The sequence below is a fragment of the Globicephala melas genome, chromosome 9, assembly GCF_963455315.2.
Source record: "Globicephala melas chromosome 9, mGloMel1.2, whole genome shotgun sequence".
Classification (NCBI taxonomy): Eukaryota; Metazoa; Chordata; class Mammalia; order Artiodactyla; family Delphinidae; genus Globicephala; species Globicephala melas.
This window is the reverse complement of record NC_083322.1, coordinates 7,875,723-7,899,799: the sequence shown is the minus strand read 5'-3', so window position 1 is coordinate 7,899,799 and position 24,077 is coordinate 7,875,723. Positions and strand designations below refer to the sequence as shown.

The window sequence follows — 24,077 nt, the reverse complement described above, 5'->3', positions numbered from 1 at the left end:
AAAGATCATCAAAGTCAATGACCCCATGTTACAGAGCAGAAGAGTGTGCAAGGGAGGATGAAGTGGGACGTGAAGGGCTTCCCTGATGGCGCAGTGGTTGAGAGTCCCCCTGCTGATGCAGGGGACATGGGTTCGTGCCCCGGTCCAGGAAGATCCCACATGCTGCGGAGCGGCTGGGCCCGTGAGTCATGGCCGCTGAGCCTGCGCGTCCTGAGCCTGTGCTCCGCAACAGGAGAGGCCACAACAGTGAGAGGCCTGCGTACCACAAAAAAAAAAAAAAAAAGGGACGTGAAGATAACAATGGAAGAGGAACTGGAACACAGACCTCCCACTTCGGTGTTTGCCATGCAGTGATCTCTGCCTCACTGTCAGCTCCACTGGCTGGAATACTCACGGTCTGGAAGTCTGCCTGGGAAGGGGCAGCGTTTTCTGAGCTCCACTCCCAAGCAGAAGGTGCCCGGATCAGCTGCTTCTAGACTAGTTGATGCTTTATGTCCACAGTTAGAAGCCCGTCACTGCGTGAGTCTCTAGGGTTTCACATCTTCCTTGCGGATCTGTAGGATTTACGTTACGCTGGAGGTGTAACTGCTACCCCACTGGGACTGGAGTACAGGCTGGGGAAGTCTGTCCACAAAGCCTCTGGTGATGAGCTAAGCTTCGACAGAACATTGCTTCCCCCCACTTCATGTGGGTTATGCCGTGTGTCTCCAAAATCTCCTAGGAATCTATCAAGGTATCAGCCTTAAGTATACATTCCACTAACCCATAACGATGCAGAAAATAGAGGATAGAACCCAGGAAATCCAAAGGCCCCGCGAATGACTGGAAAGTTTAATAGAAAACTGTTTCAACAAATACATGCAGCAGTGTTTTGTTTGCTTGTTTGTTTAAACTAAGGTTTGCCTACCTTTGTAAACATAATAGGCTGCATACAACTTAAATTTACTTCTTGTTTTGGTAAAACTGTCCTCAGGTCATGATTCTGAACATTGATAATAACTATACAGCATAACAGATATAGCAGGTGTAGAAAATTGTGCTGAATTGCCATTGACTGCTGTCTATACCAGGGTCTTCCAGAATAGAGGAAGCCTGGTGCTACTTAGAATACGGACTCTGCATCTCTGCAGACCAATTAGTCTCACCCAGCCTAGGGAGCAGACTGCAGGCCGGACTGGACCTCCACCGTTACCCCCTCAAATCAACCTGCACAACCGTAGCTTATGACAAACTGTCAAAACAAGTCCCTGACTTAACATTTTTTTTAAAGTCAGTGTAAGATACAAGTAGATTATTAAGCTTCCTGAAAAGCTAGATTCAGAATTAAGGTTTGATTTTAGTGCTGCTAAGAAGAGAATAGGGATATAATACAAAATCAAGATATGATACAAGGTTCGCAAATATGATTGTTGCTAATGGATGAAGGCTGACTGAAGGACAGACGTAGTTGTGAACAGCAGTACTGACTGAATCTGTGGTCAGAGATGGTTGGCTACATAGGTGGCGTAATTGCTGTAACTTTTCAGAGGCAAATTGCAGTATTTCTGAAATCACCAGAGGCCAGCAGAAACTGAATAGGTAGGATAAAGTTGCCTCAGGTGAAATCAGCTATCAGCCAATAGAACAAAGAATACTGAAAGTAAAAGCAAAACAAACAAAAACAAATTTTAAATTCGCAAACACCAGAATGTGCATATGATTTTTTTTTCTTATTTGCTTAGATAGGAAAAACAGGAAATAGAAATAAGAACTTGCATTCATGTATCTGAAAAATATTTGTTGAACACCCACTATGGACAGGCAGTATTTTTCAGAGACTGGAAATAGAAGCTGGGCTCTAATGGATCTTAAACTCTAGTGGGGGGAGGGGGAGACAGAAAGTAAACAGTAAACAAAACAGTACATCATGTATCTGGCAATAATAAATGCTAAGGAGTAAACAGGTCAGGGTAGGGGATAGGAAGGGAAGGAATGATGCTATTTTAGGCAGGTTATTAAGAGAAAGCCACCCTAATAAGGTGTCATTGAGCAACATCTGAGCGGGGAGAGTATGAGATCTGGTGAATATTAGTGGTAAAGGATTCCAAGTGGAAATAATGGCACCTGCAAAGGCCCTGAGGTGGGAGTGTGCTTGGATGTTTGAGGAACGACAGTGGGTAGCATGGCTGGAGCAGCTTGAGGAGGGGAAAAGGAAGCAGATGAAATTAGAGCAGGGGGTGCAAATGGGCAGGGATGCAAATCACAGGCAACATGGCAAGGACTCCAGCTTCCACTCATAGTGAGATGAGGGTGAGAAGAGGCTTGACACCATCTGACTAGCGCTGGCAATCCCTCCAGTCTAGAGGTACAGACATGGAAACAAGGGAACCATTGAGTGCAGCCCTGCTTGCTCCGCTGTCGGCTTCCTCCAGCAGCTGCCCAGCCATCCTTTCTGTCCACCAACAGCCGTGGAGGCTCAGAGCACCCCAGACACAGGACAGAGAGAGGGAAAAACAGAGAAGAGTAAGCTGCCCCTGCTCCCAGAGGGCACACAGTCCAGACTGGAAGACCATCCATGGGCAAGTTCAGACCCACTGAGAAGTGCCGGGGGAGGGGTGAGCAGAGGGTGAAAAGGGGTCCTGCGAAAGGCATCCATCACAGCATAGCCCTTTGCGATAAGTAATTCCTCTGGGCCCTGTCTGCGCCAGCCTGAACTGGGCTGCAAGCCGCTAAGAACGTAGTTTATCACTGTGTGTCCCCTGCTCCTAGCACATAATAAGCCATCAATGCATTTTTGTTGTTTCTTGAAGTAAGTGTCATGTCACTTAATCTGACGTGGGTGGGGAAGGGAGAGTAGATCAGGCATTGGAAAGACTCCCAGAGAAGGCAACCCCAGGTCCCCACAGAGGTGTGGCTATGAGAACAGCATGAGCAAGACACAGAGATACGGGGAAGCATGATATATTCAGGGACTGGGGCCGGTTCTCTGTGTCTGGGGGTGGTAATGTATGTCAGCAGGAGGAAGACTGCATGTAATGGGCAGAACCCTTATTATAAAGAGTTTGGTGATGAGATTTGATATTGAGGCAGCAAAGAGCTACTGAAAGTGGTTTTGTGAAAACTCCCCTCGGGAGAGTGAGAGGATGTGTTCAAAGTGAGCACATCTGGAATAAGGAGATGCAGAGGAGTCTAAGGTGGTGCTCCATATTAGAGGGAAGAGACGGAGGGGGGAGGGGGCAGAAACAGGCAGGGACTGGAGAGGTATGGAAGAGGAGGAGTGATGGAGTAAATGACCGACCAGGGGAAAGTGCAGGGACTCTGACTTCCATCCTAAGATATGGAATCATGCTGCACCCTCTGCAGAGATGGGGAGTGGGAGGTGGAGTGCATGTGGAGGGAAGAGCACGTGTTCCACTGGGCACAGAGTGTGGACGCATTAGAGCCACTGATAGTTGGCCATTTGTGTATCTTCTTTGGAGAAATGTCTATTTAGGTCTTCTGCCCAGTTTTGGATTGGGTTGTTTGTCTTTTTGATATTGAGCTGCATGAGCTGCTTGTAAATTTTGTAAATCTCCTTTGTCAGTTGCTTCATTTGCAACTATTTTCTCCCTTTCTGAGGGTTGTCTTTTCATCTTTTTATGTATCCTTTGCTGTGCAAAAGCTTTTAAGTTTCATTAGGTGCCATTTGTTTATTTTTGTTTATTTATTTATTTTTATTATTTATTTTTTTGCGGTACGCGGGTCTCTCACTGTTGTGTCTTCTCCCGTTGCGGAGCACAGGCTCCGGACGCGCAGGCTCAGCGGCCATGGCTCACAGGCCCAGCCGCTCCGCGGCATGTGGGATCCTCCCGGACCAGGGCACGAACCCGCGTCCCCCGCATCGGCAGGCGGACTCTCAACCACTGCGCCACCAGGGAAGCCCTATTTTTGTTTTTATTTCCATTTCTTTAGGAGGTGGAGTGTTCTCTTAATATCACGTTCAGATTTTTCATCATTAGTGTATAGGAATGCAAGCGATTTCTGTGAATTAATTTTGTATCCTGCTACTTTACCAGATTCATTGATTAGCTCTAGTAGTTTTCTGGTAGCATCTTTAGGATTCTCTATGTATAGTATCATGTCATCTGCAAACAGTGACAGCTTTACTTCTTCTTTTCCGATTTGTATTCCTTTTATTTCTTTTTCTTCTCTGATTGCTGTGGCTAAAACTTACAACCACATGAAAGAAAGCTCAACATCAATAATCATTAGAGAAATGCAAATCAAAACTACAATGAGATATCATCTCACACCAGTCAGAATGACCATCATCAAAAAATCTACAAACAATAAATGCTGGAGAGGGTGTGGAGAAAGGGAACCCTCTTGCACTGTTGGTGGGAATGTAAATTGATACAGCCACTATGGAGAACAGTATGGAGGTTCCTTAAAAAACTAAAAATAGAACTACCATACGACCCAGCAATCCTACTACTGGGCATATACCCTGAGAAAACCGTAATTCAAAAAGAGTCATGTACCAAAATGTTCACTGCAGCTCTATTTACAATAGCTAGGACATGGAAGCAACCTAAGTGTCCATCAACAGATGAATGGATAAAGAAGATGTGGCACACATATACAATGGAATATCACTCAGCCATAAAAAGAAACGAAATTGAGTTTTTTGTAGTGAGGTGGATGGACCTAGAGTCTGTCATACAGAGTGAAGTAAGTCAGAAACTTAAAAACAAATACTGTATGCTAACACATATATATGGAATCTAAAAAAAAAAGGTCATGAAGAACCTAGGGGCAAGATGGGAATAAAGATGCAGACCTACTAGAGAATGGACTTGAGGACATGGGGAGGAGGAAGGGTAAGCTGTGACAAAGTGAGAGAGTGGCATGGACATATATACACTACCAAACGTAAAATAGATAGCTAGTGGGAAGCAGCCGCATAGCACAGGGAGATCAGCTCGAGATCAGCTCGGTGCTTTGTGACCATCTAGAGGGCTGGGATAGGGAGGGTGGGAGGGAGGCAGACGCAAGAGGGAGGAGATATGGGGATATATGTATAGCTGATTCACTTTGTTATAAAGCAGAAAGTAACACACCATTGTAAAGCAATTATACTCCAATAAAGATGTTTAAAAAAAAAAGAAGAGTCAGTGATAGGCTTGTGGCTACTTTGGAGATCTGTGAAATATCAATAGGCAAAAAATAATTATCATTTTTAAGTTCAGCAAATATTCATTGTGTCAAGCCAAGAGCAGGTGGTGCAGTAGAGATGGGAACAACAGTGTCACTGCTCTCAGGGGGCTTACATTCAGCAAGCAGTGAACAAGCAGGGAAATAATGTAATTGCAGATAGTGATGAACAGCATAATTAAATAAAACCATGTGCTCTGAGAGAGAATAAGAGAAGCCTCAACTTTTGATGGCTTATCCCGGACATCATCTCCGAGGATGTGACATTTAAGTTGAAGCCTGAAGAAAGCCAAGGACAGCCAGGGAAGAGGTGACGGACTCCAGGTGGAGATAACAACAGGAGGACAAAAGCCCTGCAACAAGTGAGAGGTTAGCAACAGAGAAATAGGGAAGTGTGTTATTCTTAATAAAAAGTGGGACAATGTGTCCAGGCAGGTTATAAAGAAAATTAACACTTAAAATGAGAGAGGCACGTGGCTTCGCTAAGTTTTGGAGATTACTTCCTAATAGACATCTTAATAAAATTATTCATCCAGAGCTCCAAGGCAACAGTAACCAAAGAGTGTATCTGAATGTTATATAATTTGTTACATTCATTACAATCAAACTGAAATCAGTTGCCTTGCTGGAAAAAAAGTGACTGACACGATGTGAAGGTCTTTGAAGAATCTCATTTAATATCAGCAGGTTAATCAGCAGGCTAATAAAACAAGTTTTAGTTAAATACTTACAAGGAAACATTGCTCCTGTGCTTTGGTGTTCAATTCTTTTGTTGTAAGGGGGAAAAAAACATAAGGGCAAATTTTAGAGGTTTCACTGTTTAAATAAGTATCCCTTTTACCCACTTGAAAAATATGACGCTTGTTATGAAGTTTTTGTCATCTCACTGCTCTTCTGTGAGATTGGAGGACTTTGAACTTGTGCCACTTTTATTAATTGCTATGCCATTGAGAAAGGCTTTAGCATCTTAGTTCCCTGGGAAACGGGCCTGATAACGGATGGATAATGAATGACTGAGGGCTTGGTGTCCTGTGAACCAGAAAGGGGTTCTACCTCCACTGAGTGGCAGGTGTGATTCATGACCTCAGATTGCCTGTTACATAAGCAGTGTCTTACTCTGCTGTTAAAGGATGCCCACATTTTGCTGCTTCTTTCTTTTTGCTGTTGGTGAAGATGATTTGATTTATTTATTATTTTTTTATTCCTATTAGTCATCCATTTTATACACATCAGTGTATACATGTCATTCCCAATCTCCCAAATCATCCTGCCACCGCCAACACCCCCCGCCACTTGCCCCCCTTGGTGTCCATACGTTTGTTCTCTACATCTGTGTCTCAATTTCTGCCCTGCAAACCAGTTCATCTGTACCGTTTTTCTAGGTTCCACATATATGCGTTAATATATGATATTTGTTTTTCTCTTTCTAACTTACTTCACTCTGTATGACAGTCTCTAGATCCATCCACGTCTCTACAGATGACCCAATTTCCTTCCTTTTCATGGCTGAGTAATATTCCATTGTATATATGTATCACATCTTCTTTATCCATTCGTCTGTCGATGGGCATTTAGGTTGCTTCCATGGCCTGGATATTGTAAATAGTGCTGCAATGAACATTGGGGTGCATGTGTCTTTTTGAATTATGGTTTTCTTAGGGTATATGCCCAGTAGTGGGATTGCTGGGTTATATGATAATTCTATTTTTAGTTTTTTAAGGAACCTCTAACTGTTCTCCATAGTGGCTGTATCAATTTACATTCCCACCAACAGTGCAAGAGGGTTCCCTTTTCTCCACACCCTCTCCAGCATTCGTTGTTTGTAGATTTTTTGATGATGGCCATTCTGACTGGTGTGAGGTGATGCCTCATTGTAGTTTTGATTTACATTTCTCTAATAATTAGTGATGTTGAGCAACTTTTCATGTGCTTCTTGGCCATCTGTATGTCTTCTTTGGAGAAATGTCTATTTAGTTCTTCTGCCCATTTTTGGATTAGGTTGTTTCTTTTTTTAACATTGAGCTGCATGATCTGTTTATATATTTTGGAGATTAATCCTTTGTCCATTGATTCATTTGCAAGTATCTTCTTCTATGCTGAGGGGTGTCTTTTCGTCTTGTTTAGTTTCCTTTTCTGCAAAAGCTTTGAAGTTTCACTAGGTCCCATTTGCTTATTTTTGTTTTTATTTCCATTACTCTAAAAGGTGGATCAAAAAAGATTTTGCTGTGATTTATGTCAAAGAGTGTTCTTCCTATGTTTTCCTCTAAGAGTTTTATAGTGTCTGGTCTTACATTTAGGTCTCTAATCCATTTTGAGTTTATTCTTGTGTATGGTATTAGGGAGTGTTATAATTTCATTCTTTTACATGTAGCTGTCCAGTTTTCCCAGCACCACTTATTGAAGAGGCTGTCTTTTCTCCATTGTATACCCTTGCCTCCTTTGTCATAGATTAGTTGACCATATGTATGTGGGTTTATCTCTGGGCTTTCTATCCTGTTCCATTGATCTATATTTCTGTTTTTGTGCCAGAACCATATTGTCTTGATGACTGTAGCTTTGTAGTATAGTCTGAAGTCAGGGAGTCTGATTCCTCCAGTTGCACTTTTTTCTCTCAAGACTGCTTTGGCTATTCAGGGTCTTTTGTGTCTCCATACAAACTTTTAAGATTTTTTGTTCTAGTTCTGTAAAAAGTGCCATTGGTAATTTGATAGGGATTGCATTGAATCTGTAGATTGCTTAGGGTAGTATAGTCATTTTCACAATATTGATTCTTCCAATCCAAGAACATGGTATATCTCTGCATCTGTTGGTATCATCTTTAATTTCTTCCATCAATGTCTTATAGTTTTCTGCATACAGGTCTTTTCTCTCACTCAGTAGGTTTATTCCTAGGTATTTTATTCTTTTTGTTGGAATGGTAAATGGGAGTGTTTCCTTAATTTCTCTTTCAGATTTTTCATCATTAGTGTATAAGAATGCAAGAGATTTCTGTGCATTAATTTTGTACCCTGCAACTTTACCAAATTCACTGATTAGCTCTAGTAGTTTTCTGGTGGCATCTTTAGGATTCTCTCTATATAGTATCACATCATCTGCAAGCAGTGACAGTTTTACTTCTTCTTTTCCAATTTGTATTCCTTTTATTTCTTTTTCTTCTCTGATTGCTGTGGCTAGGACTTCCAAAAGTTTGTTGAATAATAGTGGTGAGAGTGGACATCCTCGTCTTGTTCCTGATCTTAGAGGAAATGCTTTCAGTTTTTCACCATTGAGAATGATGTTTGCTGTGGGTTTGTCGTATATGGCCTTTATTATGTTGACATAGGTTCCCTCTGTGCCCACTTTCTGGAGAGTTTTTATCATAAATAGGTGTTGAATTTTGTCAAAAGCTTTTTCTGCATCTATTGATATGATCATATGGTTTTTATTCTTCAATTTGTTAATATGTTATATCACATTGATTGATTTGCATTCATTGAAGAATCCTTGCATCCCTGGGATAAGTCCCACTTGATCATGGTGTATGATCCTTTTAATGTGTTGCTGGATTCTGTTTGCTAGTATTTTGTTGAGGATTTTTGCATCTATATTCATAAGTGATACTGGTATGTAATTTTCTTTTTTTGTAGTATCTTTGTCTGGTTTTTGTATCAGGGTGATGGTGTCCTCGTAGAATGCGTTTGGGAGTGTTCCTTCCTCTGCAAATTTTTGGCAGAGTTTGAGAAGGATGGGTGTTAGCTCTTCTGTAAATGTTTGATAGAATTCACCTGTGAAGCCATCTGGTCCTGGACTTTTGTTTCTTAGAAGATATTTAATCACAGTTTCAATTTCATTACCTGTGATTGGTCTGTTCATATTTTCTATTTCTTCCTGGTTCAGTCTTGGAAGGTTATAGCTTTCTAAGAGTTTGTCCATTTCTTCCAGGTTGTCCATTTTATTGGCATTGAGTTGCTTGTCATAGTCTCTTAGGATGCTTTGTATTTCTGTGGTGTCTGTTGTAACTTCTCCTTTTTCACTTAATTTTATTGATTTGAGTCCTCTCCCTCTTTTTCTTGATGAGTCTGGCTAATGGTTATCAATTTTGTTTATCTTCTCAAAGAACCAGCTTTTAGTTTTATTGATCATTGCTATTGTTTTCTTCATTTCTATTTCATTTATTTCTGCTCTGATCTTTATGATTTCTTTCCTTCTGCTAACTTTGGGTTTTGTTTGTTCTTCTTTCTCTAGTTCCTTTAGGTGTAACGTTAGATTGTTTATTTGAGGTTTGTTTATTTGTTTCAAATTTGTTTGTTTTTTGAGGTAAGCTTGTATAGCTATAAATTTCCCTCTTAGAACTGCTTTTGCTGCCTCCCATAGGTTTTGGATGGTCGTGTTTTCATTGTCATTTGTCTCTAGGTATTTTTTGATTTCCTCTTTGATTTCTTCAGTGATCTCTTGGTTATTTAGTAACGTATTGTTTCGTCTCCATGTGTTTGTGTTTTTTACGTTTTTTTCCCCGCAGTTGATTTCTAATCTCATAGCATTGTGGTCAGAAAAGGTGCTTGATATGATTTCAATTTTCTCAAATTTACTGAGGCTTGATTTGTAACCCAAGATGTGATCTATCCTGGAGAATGTTCCATGCGCACTTGAGAAGAAAGTGTAATCTGAGGTTTTTGGATGGAATGTCCTGTAAATATCAATTAAATCTATCTGGTCAATTGTGTAACTTAAAGCTTGTGTTTCCTTATTAATTTTCTGTTTGGATGATTTGTCGATTGGTGTAAATGAGTAGTTAAAGTCCCCCCTATTATTGTGTTACTGTTGATTTCCTCTTTTATAGCCCTTAGCAGTTGCCTTATGTATTGCAGTGCTCCTATGTTGGGTGCATATACATTTAAAATTGTTATATCTTTTTCTTGGATTGATCCCTTGATCATTATGTAGTGTCCTTCCTTGTCTCCTGTAACATTCTTTATTTTAAAGTCTGTTTTATCTGATATGATTATTGCTACTCCAGCTTTCTTTTGATTTCCATTTGCATGGAGTATCTTTTTCCATCCCCTCACGTTCAGTCTGTATGTGTCCCTAGGTCTGAAATGGGTCTATTGTAGACAGCATATATATGGGTCTTGTTTTTGTATCCATTCAGCAAGCCTGTGTCTTTTGGTTGGCGCATTTAATCCATTCATGTTTAAGGTAATTATCGAGATGTATGTTCCTATTACCATTTTCTTAATTGTTTCGGCTTTTTGTAGGTCATTTCTTTTTTGTTTCCCACTTAGAGAAGTTCCTTTAGCATTTGTTGTAGAGCTGGTTTGGTGGCGCTGGATTCTCTTAGCTTTTGCTTGTCTGTCAAGCTTTTGATTTCTCCATCAAATCTCAATGAGATCCTTGCCTGGTAGAGTAATCTTGGTTGTAGGTTCTTCACTTTCATCACTTTATCATGCCACTCCCTTCTGGCTTGTAGAGTTTCTGCTGAGAAATCAGCTGTTAACCTTATGGGTGTTCCCTTGTATGTTATTTATTGTTCTTCCCTTGTTGCATTCAGTAATTTTTCTTTGTCTTTAATTTTTGTCAGTTTGATTACTGTGTGTCTTGGCATGTTTCTCCTTGGGTTTATCCTGTATGGGACTCTTTGCACTTCCTGGACTTGGGTAGTTATTTCCTTTCCCATGTTAGGGAAGTTTTTGACTATAATCTCTTCAAATATTTTCTTGGTTCTTTTCTCTCTCTCTTCTCCTTCTGGGACCCCTATAATGCGAATGTTGTTGCATTTAATGTTGTCCCAGAGGTCTCTTAGGCTGTCTTCATTTCTTTTCATTCTTTTTTCTTTATTGTGTTCCATAGTAATGAATTCCACCATTCTGTCTTCCAGGTCACTTATCGGTTGTTCTGCCTCATTTATTCTGCTATTGATTCCTTCTAGTGTAGTTTTCATTTCAGTTATTATATTGTTCATCTCTGTTTGTTTGTTCTTTAATTCTTCTAGGTCATTGTTAAACATTTCTTGCATCTTCTCAACCTTTGCCTCCATTCTTTTTCCGAGGTCCTGGATCATCTTCACTATCATTATTCTGAAGTCTTTTTCTGGATGGTTGCCTATCTCCACTTCATTTCATTGTTTTTCTGCGGTGTTATCTTCTTCCTTCATCTTGTGATGAAGGAACATAGCCCTCTGCCTTTTCATCTTGTCTGTATTTCTGTGAATGTGGTTTTTGTTCCACAGGCTGCAGGATTGTAGTTCTTCTTGCTTCTGCTCTCTGCCCTCTGGTGGATGAGACTATCTAAGAGGCTTATGCAAGTTTCCTGATGGGAGGGACTGGTGGTGGGTAGAGCTGACTGTTGCTCTGGTGGGCAGAGCTCAGTAAAATTTAATCCGCTTGACTGCTGATAGGTGGGGCTGGGTCCCCTCCCTGTTGGTTGTTTGGCCTGAGGCAACCCAACAGTGGAGCCTGTGTGGACTCTTTGGTGGGGCTAATGGCGGACTCTGGGAGGGCTCACGCCAAGGAATACTTCCCAGAACTTCTGCTGCCAGTGTCCTTGTCCTCATGGTGAGACAGAGCCACCCCCCGCCTCTGCAGGAGACCCCCCAACACTAACAGGTAGGTCTGGTTCAGTCTCCCCTGGGGTCACTGCTCCTTCCCCTGGGTCCCGATGCGCGTACTACTTTGTGTGTTCCCTCCAAGAGTGGAGTCTCTGTTTCCCCCAGTCCTGTCGAAGTCCTGCAATCAAATCCCGCTAGCCTTCAAAGTCTGATTTTCTAGGAATTCCTCCTCCCGCTGCCGGACCCCCAGGTTTGGAAGCCTGACGTGGGGCTCAGAACCTTCACTCCAATGGGTGGACTTCTGTGGTATAATTGTTCTTCAGTTTTTGAGTCACCCAACTCAGCAGTTACGGGATTTGATTTTATTGTGATTGTGCCCTTCCTACCATCTCATTGTGGCTTCTCCCTTGTCTTTGGATGGGGTATCTTTTCTGGCGAGTTCCAGTGTCTTCCTGTCGATGATTGTTCAGCAGTTAGTTGTGATTCTGTTGTTTTCGCAAGAGGGAGTGAGAGCATGTCCTTCTACTCCACCATCTTCAAAGATCACATTTTTCAGATAGTAACAAATTACCATCTTGAGAGTAGTATGACAGGGTTAGAGGTCAAGGCTAATTATTTTAATGTCATCAGTTTTTATTTTCTTTTTTAAGTTGTAGTAGAGAAGATGGGATTAGTTCAAAATGCCTTGGCATTAAGGCTTATCCTTCCCTCTTGTACTTTTCATGACGCCCCCAGTAGCATCTTCATCAGAGTGGGTTGAAGATAAGGAAGCTGGCCTGAGATCTTCTCCAAGGCAGTGTTTATGTGGGGCTGATTCAGGCTCCTGCATGCTGGGAAGATGCAGTAAGAATCATTATAGCAATTGTATTTGGTTGGCCAAAAAGTTCAGTCGGGTTTTTAATGGCAAAGCCCGAACGAACTTTTTGTCCAGCCCAATAGTTATTGATCGACATTGGCCCAATTATCACAGCTTTCATGTTTTTCTCTTTGCAACCCCCTGTCTTGTAGAATCTGCACTTGCTCCCTGATCACCCCCTGGCTGGTCTCTCTCTCCTTATACTCATGGGGCTTCCCTCTTTTGATTATTCATATTTGCTTCCTTACATCCTCATTACCTTGACCTCTTGAAGTTTGATTACTTGAAACGTGAAACTGCCCTTCAGTTTCATCAGTGACCCCCTAAGCCTCAAATCCACTGATGTTGATCAAGCTTTGTTGATCAAGTGACCACATGAAACAGTTGCAACACAGTATGATGAATGCATATGTCTGTATAGACGGTGGCTTAACACAAAGATGGGAGCAATATAAGTTGCCTTCGGGAATGAGAATGAGAGCAGACTTCAGAGAAGTAACCTTTCTTGAGACTACATTGCCTTGATTATCTTTCCTCTCTGTAGCTGCCTCTTTTTTTTAAAGTCTTTCTTCTTCTCCTCTGTTGTGGGCATACCTTGAGGCAAGCACTCACCTGGCCCCTGATCCCATTCCAAGTACTATGTCCCCTCTCAGTTTCTGTCATTACTATGGATGACTCACAGATTGACAGCTTTGGCTCTGATCTCTCTCTTGAAGTCAGAAATCTTGTCTCCTGTGTATCCACATCTGACCGTTGCTATATAAGAGGGCTTCTCCACCAGGGTACTGTTGGCATTTGCAGTGGGCGAGCTCTTGTTGTACAAGACTATCTCACACATTGCCAGACATTTAGCATCCCTGGACCCAGGGCACTAAATGCCGGTAGCAACTTACAGCTGTTTCTAAATCACACCTGAGGAGGTAGAACCAGCCCCAGTTGAGACCCATTAACACCTCAAATTCATCCTGTGTAAAATCAAACCGAACTTCTTTTCTGCAAACCAGCACCCTCCTCTGAAATGGAAAATTCTTTCAAAATGTTCAAATTTGCTTAACCTTAAAACCAAGGAGTCACCACCAGCTGTTCCATCTGGTTCTCAAATCCCACTGATTCCCTTTTATGGTATATTTGACCCCTGCCTCTGTAATGGGGCGTGTTCATGATCCTCCAAGTCTTTATCACATCATTCCTAGAACGGTTCCTCTGTTTCTAGTCTCCTTTCCCTCATGGCACATCCCAGAGCATCACATCGACATGCTTCTCACTTGCTTTAAAACCCACAGGAACAGACTTCTACTACAGGATTACACCAGATAGGTACCATGAAAGCCCTCCCCTATAAACACTTAAAATTGCATGCAAAAAATATTTTTTAAATCCTTTGAAATGTGTAATTGAGCTTGAATGAAAGTGAGGAAGATCCTTAGTAGCAAAACCATGGACCAACAGCATAATGGCCGCTAAAGCCATAACTGGCCTGAAGGCTTCTGCCAGTTCCCTGCAGCCTTCATTTTCAGTTTCCATGACTGTGTGGGGAAGAAGGGTCATACCAAGTGATGAGTTGAATCAAATATCCCTTTGTGGAAAACAGAATCCAAGAGTCTAGATTCTCAGTGAAAAAAACCCTAAAAACCCACTCTGCAAAGGAAGACAGCACAGGACTTTTGACAGTCTGGACCTTGGATGGAGGTAAAGAGAAAAAGAAAGAAATTATCCCTCGAAGCTGTGCAACAAAAAGCCAGTTCCGATGCCTGTTTACAGGTCAATTTCACACTGTTTGCACGGTTGGAAAAAAAAATTCAAGCTGAAAATATATTCTAAAGAGGTCTCAGCTTGGCAATACCCCCCAGGTATCTGATAAAAGCAAATATAAACTATCTGAGAGGTTCAACTGGACCTCAAGGAATTCCCAGAGATGCATTTCCAAGGAATATGATCTCAAAGGAGAAAATATTCAAGCAATGTGTAGTGAACCGAGATACCACAATTGTGAGTCAACAGAAATAACTAACAGCATTTTCAGTCCTGCAAAGACTTAAATATTGGAATTATTGGATCAGATTTATTTTTAAGGAGAAATTGAAGAGATGGTGATGGAAGACACTATCAAAAGTCATTAGTAGCATTTGAAAAAGAGCCAAATAAACATTATAGAAATCAAAATGTAATGGATAAAATTAAAAGCTTAATAGACTTAAATAGCAGTTTCTACACAGCTGAAGTGAGACTAGTTAAATGGAAAACAGATTCTGAAAAAGATTCCCAGAAATCTGGTTAGTAAGACAAAGAGTTGTTAAATATGAAGGAGAGATTAAAAGCAAGAAATTAGATCAATAACACCTAATACATATCTAATTAGAGTTCTGGAAGAAGAAAAAAGAAAAAGGACTAAAAAAAGTGAAATTTGCATTATTATAATTATTAAAGTATCATTTTCCTAAGCATTTTCTACTAATCAATAAAGCTCAAAAAAATCCAATAAGAATAAGCCAAAAATGAACAGATATTTTTTTTAAATAAGGAAATATAAATAAAAACTTAACATGGAAAGGCAAACAATCAGGGAAGTATAACTAAAACCAAAAAGAGATACTATTTGTCATTCACCAGTTGTCAAAATTAACAGCTTAAGACCAGAGGTTGTCAAGGATTTGATCAACTGAGAGTTTTATATACTGCCGGTGGGATTCTACATTCATACAAGTGATTTGGGGAAATTTGAAGATGCACAAACCATATGACCTAAAAATTCCACTAGAGGGATATGCTCAAAAGACTCTTACATATTTTCACAGAGCATGTTGAAATAGCAAAAAACTAGACACAGTCCCATGTTTATTAATATTAAAATTAGAAGTCAAAGAACAATATACCATATACCAATGATAATGGATAAACTAAGTACAAGGCTATATATATATTTTACCATTATTCCCTGTACTTTATATAAACATAATATTTGTATGTGTAAACTGCTTTAACATTTAAAAAATTTAAGGTTGACTTTCCATTACTACAAAACTAAAGTGCAAATATCATGAAAATACCCATAACCATTTCTCCCACCACAAATTCTACTTCTCAACACTGTCCCCACCAGCCTAAGTGATTACCCCATAGTTCCTGAAATGAGTGGGATGTTTTCTTCACACCTTGGCCCAGCCATCCAGGAGATTCTGAAATGCTCATATCCTCATTCCGGTTGTCTAGATCCTACCCATCCATCAAAACTGCAGTCAGATCTGTCTCTTCATGGAGGCTCTCCAGTCCACCTTGGTCCTTGGTAATCACTCCCTTCTCCAAAATCCCATAGGACCCATTGCCTGAACTGCTCCTGTGACATTCAGTGTGTATTTTTTCATCTTACCGTGTGTGTACCCTATCAGATATCCAGGCATAAAGCCTTCATAATTGTAAACTACTAAACATAACTTGGTCTCCACTAACTCAGAACCTTAGAAGGGCAGGAATCAAGTTTTCACTTCTGCCCCCAAAATTGTCTCTCCAGCCCTAAGAAGGTGCTTATGTAGCATGTCATTTCAGTTGCAAAACAATATTTTGCTACTAATTTGAAAAGTTATAGCCATCTTTTAAATACAAAACAAGCTAAGGTGCTTGTTTTATATTTAAAAGATAAAATAAAAATTAATAAAATCAGGGCACAGGATATTGAGACATTCAGTATAAATAATAGGCTGAGGGAAGGCATGTTTTTTCAAATAACTACAGTATTTAATGGAGAATAAAAATAAGGGGAGCAACCAGTACTCACACAAATCATTGTCCCTGGGATTCAGTTAATTCCTTCTTCATTTGTTCTATAAAGAGGAAAAGAAATATTTAATATAATTGCCCAGGGCTTTTCCAGTGAAAAAGACTCAAAAAGTGCTTCACTATATCCTACAAACAGCATGTGGTTCCATTCGATCACTTTGGTACTATTAATCACATTTGTTCGTGGGGCCATGGTACAAAGGAATTAACCAGAGTTACTGAGGAGACCGTGAATGCCCATGACCTCTATAGAAACTGAAGCCAAGTTAACTTAGAGTGGGTTGGCTTATTCTGTTCTCTTAATTCTGCTCAGAATTATGAACTCCCATCTACTCTGTCACTTCAATTCCATTCGAATTAATAAAATCTAATTCATTTGAATAGGATTCAAAGTGATTTGATTCAACTCAGTCAAATTCTGCTCAGTGGAATCAGTCCTTGATTGAAATCTATTAAGTTCAATTCAATAAAATAAATTTAAATATTATGCAATGAAATTAATTTTTAATGAATTAACATTTCAGTTCTGGTCCATTTTGCTCTGAACTTCAATTCTCCATTTCTAAATTTGGTCCCTATTCAAATTAATAAAATATAGTAAAATCTGATGTAACTCTGAAAGATGCAACATGAAGCTAATCAGCTTCACTCATTTCTATTCAGCCCTAATCAAATGAGTTTAATGATGTTCAATCATAGAGAGATAAAATGTTCACCTTTAATACCAAATTGAATGTTTATATTATAACTTCAAAATTACAAGTTTTCCCAATTTTCCATCACTGTCTGCAGTATGAACTTCACAGGACTTTTTTGGATTAATTCTTCCAGTGCTGGGGGCAAGGGCAGCTGTCAGCATTATCTTTAGGGCTCTGCAGCCCTTGGACTGAGCCCATCTCTTACTGAAGGAAAAGGGGATTCTGGCCTGCTTGATCTTTCCAATTATAACTATCAGATTATCTGGAGAGCTCTGTGGTAGCTACAGCACCTCCAAATTTCCTCTCTGCTCCAGCCCAACCTAGAACCTATTATAAAGGTTCTTTTACCTTCTTTCTTCTCTATGTCATTTGCATTGGGAGGAAGGTTCTCACCAGTACAAAAACGTTTTGCATCTACAGTCTAGAAGTAAACATACCTTTACTTATAATAAGTATATTGTCACCATGGATAATTGTAATCAGATCAGGGTGGTCAGCTGAAATTTAGTGATGAATTGGAGGAAGAAAGATTGGGTGGTGCCACGGTAAAGATGGAAGGGTACTGGGAGATTTTTCAGAGTATGAGTCTTTCTTTAGAAAGAGGACCCTGCGCTGTAGGGGCCTTCAAACAGCCAGAATGGGCCAGATGGCATTCTGGAGAGTGCTGTATGGGAGCTGTCAGCAGGGAGCGCTAAGCAGAGCACTGAAAGGCAAGTTCCTGCTGCAATTGTACCTGCTCTAGTTAGTTCCTCTGCTAAAAAGCCTGTGATTCTTTTACACAATTTGTAGATAAGGAGATAGTGGTAGATATAATAAGACTAGGTTTCATCAAGCTAAAAATATACTTTTAACTTTACATTTTGGAGACGATAAGCCTTTGCAGTATTTAATGTTAGGTATTATGCTTTTTACTATTCTGCAAAAGTGGATGAAATGAAACTAATTAAATGTCCCAGTGACCATACTGGGTCTTACCGTAGATGTGCCAGGATAATATTTATGTAAGCAGACTATTAGGTTACTTTGTGTAGCCCAGAAGTTCCAAAGAACGTATTTTGAAAGTCACAGGTATGTGCCACATTTTCATCAAGAAGTCCCCATGCATTTGACCTTGTGTTTCTGAAACAACTTGTTATTGGAGAAAAGAAGAGATCTGTTGGTTTCTTTAAATTTGGAGGAACAAGTTGCCTCTTTTCTTTCTCCCTATTTCAGTTTAGTCATCCAAACCATAATAAATCCTCAGCATAATAAAATTTGGTCTTAAGTGAGTACAAACTGCCATGATTACATTCAATTCAATGCATATTTGGCTGTTTTAATACAATATGACTTACTTTGATAATTCAGCTTCTAGTTAACCTAGAATATGGTTTATCATTTCATAATCTCGTTGCAGTGATTACACCTGCTCAATATAGTTAACAAAAATCTTCATATTCTGAGATCAGAGAAATTCTTGAACTCTTAGCACTGGATAATTGTTTCTTTTCTCACCACTCCTTATCTTGTCTTTTAAAAAGTCTTCCCATTTTTATCTCCTTTAACTTCTTTTCCCCAAAGCCAATTAATAGGTAAGTAATGATTTGTAAAGCAAAAAGTAACACTTCGCTAGCACAGCACTGAAAAAAAGCAATTCTTTGCTCAATACAGATTGAACCATTCTCTTCTCACTGAATATAAAATATATGCCAAATTAGTAAATTATGATGATTTGATTTAACTAAATTAGCCAACACTAATAGCAAAGGGTACAACTTGCTTTTTCCCTGGAATGTGTTGTTCTTATTGGCATTCTTCTGTTCCTGGCAGATGAGGAAACAACTAAGTAAAACGTTTTGTACTGCACTTAACTTATTTTCCTAGGAAGGAGAAGAAAATAACATTGATTTTGCCTCACCCTAACTGGGAACGTTAGTTATATAAGACTAGGAGTGACTTGAGAAAAAGGTGGGGATGGGGGAAGAATTGGGAAATTGAGCTACCCTCACCTGGTCAGTAGTGTGTCTCCTTCTTGCACTGAATACAAGAAACATCACTGCAGATCACCTTCTTAGATCCCATCCTGATGTCTAACAGGAGTCCTTCCCTATAGGAACTGAGGTCTGCCATGTGAGGTTAGTTCAGAGCCTGGGCCCCATACAGAGCTTAGGGCTTCTACTGGAACACCCACGGCCCAAACAACTTGACAATGAGTCTTCCTCTCCTGGGCTTCCTGGTACTCCTGTAGGCGTGGTTGGGAATCAGCTGGCTCTTCCTCCACATCCCCTGCAGCACATTTCTCAGTCTCCTGCTGAGGGAGCTGCTGCTGATGACCTTGCTCCCTTGAGTGACGTTGTCCTGATTTTTATCAAGAATACTGAGCCATACAGCTTCTCTGTTCATGCAGTTTATCATCACTCTCTATGACAAAAATATAACAGTGTTAGGTTGTTTCTACTGGCCGCTGGAAGAAAGAATCGGAAATTGAGCTGAGGTTCTGAGATACATACTCTTTCATGGGCTTTTTGACGTACGGGCAGAACAAGGGCATTTCCTGCCAGGCAGCCCATTGACTCCTGTTCTGCGGGTGTCTGGTTGTTTCTTACCCTCCACCGGGTGTGTTAGTATCCCCTAATTTCCAAAAACAGTGATAGTAACTGAAATTTCTTTTGAGAGAAAGAATTTAGCATTAGGTCAGCTTGAAAAGATGCAGTGTGGTGAATAGATGTGATAACCAGTCTCGGTCATTTTCCGGAAGGCCCCAGGGGCCTTTGCAAGGTAAGCACGGCGCCATCCACCTTTGTCCTCTTCCTGTAACACGGCCAGAGATGGAATCCACAGAGACCTAGTGCAGCTTACTAACCAAATGACCTGGCTCGGATTTTATAGTTTCCGTAAATGGAATATTTTAAGCCTTATTTTTTTTTTTTAACTCTTGACTGAATCAAAAGGAAACAAGAATTTATTATTGGTCATGGTTCCAACATTGGAAAAAACATCAGAAGTTGGATGTGTTACTCTTTACCCTGATGGAAAGAGAAGCGAGAAGCAAATTAGCTTGAATGTAGAAAGCAAACAGCCCCCTATCTGCTGGGACAGGCCCCAGAGACGCGGGAGACAAGGTTTCAGAATGGACCCTTATCTCAGAGAGCTGGCATCTTCCTCCCTTCAGAGCAGGGTGCTGACGTCTCCCTCTGTACCGCTTGCCAGGTCGTCTCTAATGTATTTCTTAACATTCAGGTGCCATAAATCATCTTGTGAAGGGAAAAATAGTGACTTTTCCAAATTAAGTCAACACAACTGGAAAATCTGGAAATTTGTATGAATTACAAAACCTGAATAACTCCTAAGTTCAGAGCATTTGCTCATTTATTATGTCAAGCCTGAACTCACAGTACAGTTGCCTACCTTTAAATTGCCTATCTCTACATAAAACAAAAACAAAAGCTATTGGCATATGTGAGAAGGCACAGCGGCAGTGTTTACACAATTCCAGTACGGCCCTCACTTACTTTATTGTGTTATTTGCTTAGATGTTGTGACTGTTCACACAGTAGCTCACTGAGTGCAAGACTCTTTCCTCCTTTTATTGCTAAGCACAAGCACATGCACAGATACTGGGACAAGTGTACACCTAACATCCTGAAAGGGCTGGTGAGTTATTCGAATGGAATTTTAGTCACGTGCCTGGAGACTTTAATTGTGAAGTGCAGGTTTACTGGCCCGCACAGCCTCCATGAGATTCCATTCATTCCCCAGCTTCCTGCATGGGAAGCTGTTCTTGGGGCCTGAAACTCCTCTCAACAAAGACCGTCTAGCTGTCAAATTAAAAGTCCAGACCTTCATCTTCATGGACTTTGCTATGAAATCTGACAATGCCGACCACACTGCTTTTCTGGAAATCCTTTGCTTGTTTCTCCTCCGTCCTCTCTGTCCATTTTCTTTCTTGACCTCCACAATGGCCAGCTCCCTCTCTTTCTGTTCTCTAAATGCAGTTGGAATCCAAAAGAGTCCAGTACCAGGTTCACCATCCTTTCTTTGACATTCCCTAAATTTCTCATCTTCCTCCCTGTGATCTACCTTGGTGAAGCACATCACCATCCTCTTAGTCACCTGAGCCAGAAACCCAGGATTAATCTCCACACCATCTTCCCACCTAAATCCCAACATTCCCAAGCTGGTTATACCTCCTAACTCTCTTTCCACTTCCTCTTCCTCTCCATTTCCACTACTCTCTTATTATTTCTCTTTTGTATTAACATAGGAGCATCACATCTGGCCTCCATGACTCCATCCCCCTGAAATCTGTCTTTCATCTCACTGTAGTTCCTTTAAAACACAAATTTGATCTTGAAAATCTCCTGCTTAAAATACTTGAATGGTTTCCCATTAGTTTCAGAATGAAGTTCAACCTTCTTAAATAGGAAGAAGTAAACGCAGAAAAGTAAGAATAAACCAAGGCAAAATAACTTCTTATTTGGACAAAGTTTGTTGTGCTATGGCCCTTACCCACTGTCTATTGTGACCTACTCCTGCTACCCTCTCAAACTTATCTCTTCAGCCCTATTGTACCATCGATGGGTACACTCCTACTTGAGTGTTCCATATAGAACTTTACCATCTGCTTCCTTTACGTAGGAGTCCTTATCTCTCTTACCTCCTTATTCACCTGGGTAACTTAACCTTCAAGACATAGCTCAAATATGTTACCTCTTCTAGGAAACCCTCCTTCCGGACCTCCTTTCCCTCGCCCACTCTCCTGTGTGTTCATAATAATAATTGAACTGAACTCTCAATCTGTATCTTTTCTCTCCATTATTCTGCTGAGTTTCTTGTAATGTTTGACACATAATGGAAACACAGTGGATGTTTGATGATTAGATGAGTGAATGAATGAATGGGTGAATATTAGGCCAAATAATAAAGCAAAGTAATATTGTATAAAGAGCATTGTGCAATGTCTTGTGAGATACCGTGTCAAACTTCTGGTTTGGGAGCCAATCTGCTGTGTAATTGAAAGAATTGTGTAACCTTTCTGGACCTCAGTTGCTTACCTGTAAAATAAGGAGAGATCATACCAAGGCATAGTCCATGTTTAGCTCTAATATTCTGTCATCTCCACGACTGTCATTTCACAGAAAAAACACAACTAGCCATGAACTGAGTTGTATATTAAAGAATCGGTGCATGGCCTACGCACCTTCATTGTGGATGTGCCCCATCTGGGCAGCCAGTTTACAGAACAGGCTCCTAAATTCCTGCAGCTTGCACGTAAACGTGTCTTTCAAAGGAAGAGGTGCATACCCCGGTGGGAAAACTCGAGCTTACCAATCCCTCTGATACTTTTTTATTAAATATTCCTGTTATTAAATTTCATTGACTTCTAAGAGGGTTGAATGATGTTCAGTCTATCAGAGAGAGATGCTGCTCCTGGGTTGGGGGGATGTAAGTGTGACACGATAGCGACTGGGTCCTGGTCCTACTTCAGTGTGCCTTTCCCCTTTCTTGTAGATGGAAGCCCTTACACCTGGTGGGTGGGCAAAGCCAACGAGAAGCACTACTACTGGGGCGGCTCCGGGCCCGGAATTCAGAAATGCGCCTGCGGCATCGAGCGCAACTGCACGGACCCCAAATACTACTGCAACTGTGACGCGGATTACAAGCAGTGGTGAGTGCGGGGGGCTAGCGTGCGAGCTCGCCCTCCTAGCATGCCTGTAGGTCACGCTAATTAGATGGAAGAGAAAGTGTGAAAAGTGCTGAAGTAATAAGATAATAGGTTAGAAAGGTTTAGAGCTAACCCAGTTGGCAAATGTCAGGGACGTTCTGAAAAATATAAGAGCGGAAAGAGGTCAGTGCTACAAGGGTAGGCATTTAGAATAGAAGAACACATAATTGATGTGTTCATATTTTATTCAGAGAGGGAAATAATGAGCCATGTAGTAGACAGTGATTTGCATTATAAAATGTGCTTTGTGACAATAGAGGGGGTGGCCGCGGGCAGGGAGCCCGTGTGCAGGCGTGTGAGAGCATTCTCTGCAAACAGCCTCCTATGGTGAGTGCTTCCACCTCCTGCAATGTTTGCTTTGAGTAGCTGGATGAGAAAAAAAAAAAAAAATGAGGGGGAAAAAGAAAGGGAAAAAATTGTGCTTTGCTCTCGGTTTCAGCAACAGTGCTTACCGGTCTACTTTTCTGTTATGCCTTGAACTGTTTATAACTCTGATACAAATCAGTGCACAGAAGATCTATTTTGGGTTTCTTTCATCCCTCTGCTGGCTTTTGTCCTGCTTCACGGTGAATGGCTGGTTCTGTGTCAGTAATAGATAAAGATAAATCAGCTGTCATTGCATAAGAAAAAGGCCCCAGAAGTTGGAGAGGAAGAATATAAACTTGAGTGCGGTTCTTCCCAGACGCACACATCCTGCACCTGCTTCTGGTTTTCTGACACGTGGAGAGGCCGGCTGTGCTACATTCCCGCCTCTGGGCGGCAGCAGAGAGCAAAGTCCTGCATTTCCTCACGTGACCAACCACAATTTACTCTTGTCGCCTCTGTTTTACACCGTTTGGGATAAGTTACAAGACAAGGTCATCCCACCAGTTTACTGAAAACTAATTCTGAGTGTAAAGTTATATGATTGTCAGGTTGGATGCTTAATTTCCAAAAGCCATTTTTCTTTTAGTAAATGAAATGAATTACCAAGGCTGAACGTTTCAGTGGCCTAGAATTTGTGTGTGTGTGTGTATAAATAGTTATCATCATTCTTTAATTATGTTTTATCGTAAAGAGGAAATCATGATCTCACTTTTTAATTTTGTTTGAAAGGTGTATCTACACGCACGCACACACACACATTCATACCCAGTATACAAACTAAAAGTCAGGAGAATGAAATCAGAAGGACCTGGGCTTTGAAGATAACTTTTCACTCAGTCAGTCAGTCGGTCCTTCATTCTGTCAGTCATTTACTCAGCAAATATCGATGGAGCTCTAATGTGCCAGGGAGTCTTGTAGGTACTGCGAATAAAACAGAGAATGGCTATAACAAGAACCCCTGCCCTGACTTATGTTCCTGTCACT

The 24,077-nt window shown here is 40.8% G+C and overlaps 1 protein-coding gene across 3 annotated transcripts in view; it reads left to right on the top strand.

Annotated features, from left to right (window-relative positions):
* CNTNAP2 (contactin associated protein 2) overlaps positions 1 to 24,077 on the top strand; it is a 2,034,513-nt gene that overhangs the window by 1,565,618 nt on the left and 444,818 nt on the right. For all 3 annotated transcript variants that reach the window (XM_060305187.1, XM_060305186.1, XM_060305185.1), the window contains exon 15: positions 22,514 to 22,670. In XM_060305187.1, coding sequence (XP_060161170.1) covers positions 22,514 to 22,670 — 157 coding nt within the window. The remainder of the gene's footprint in view (positions 1 to 22,513; positions 22,671 to 24,077) is intronic.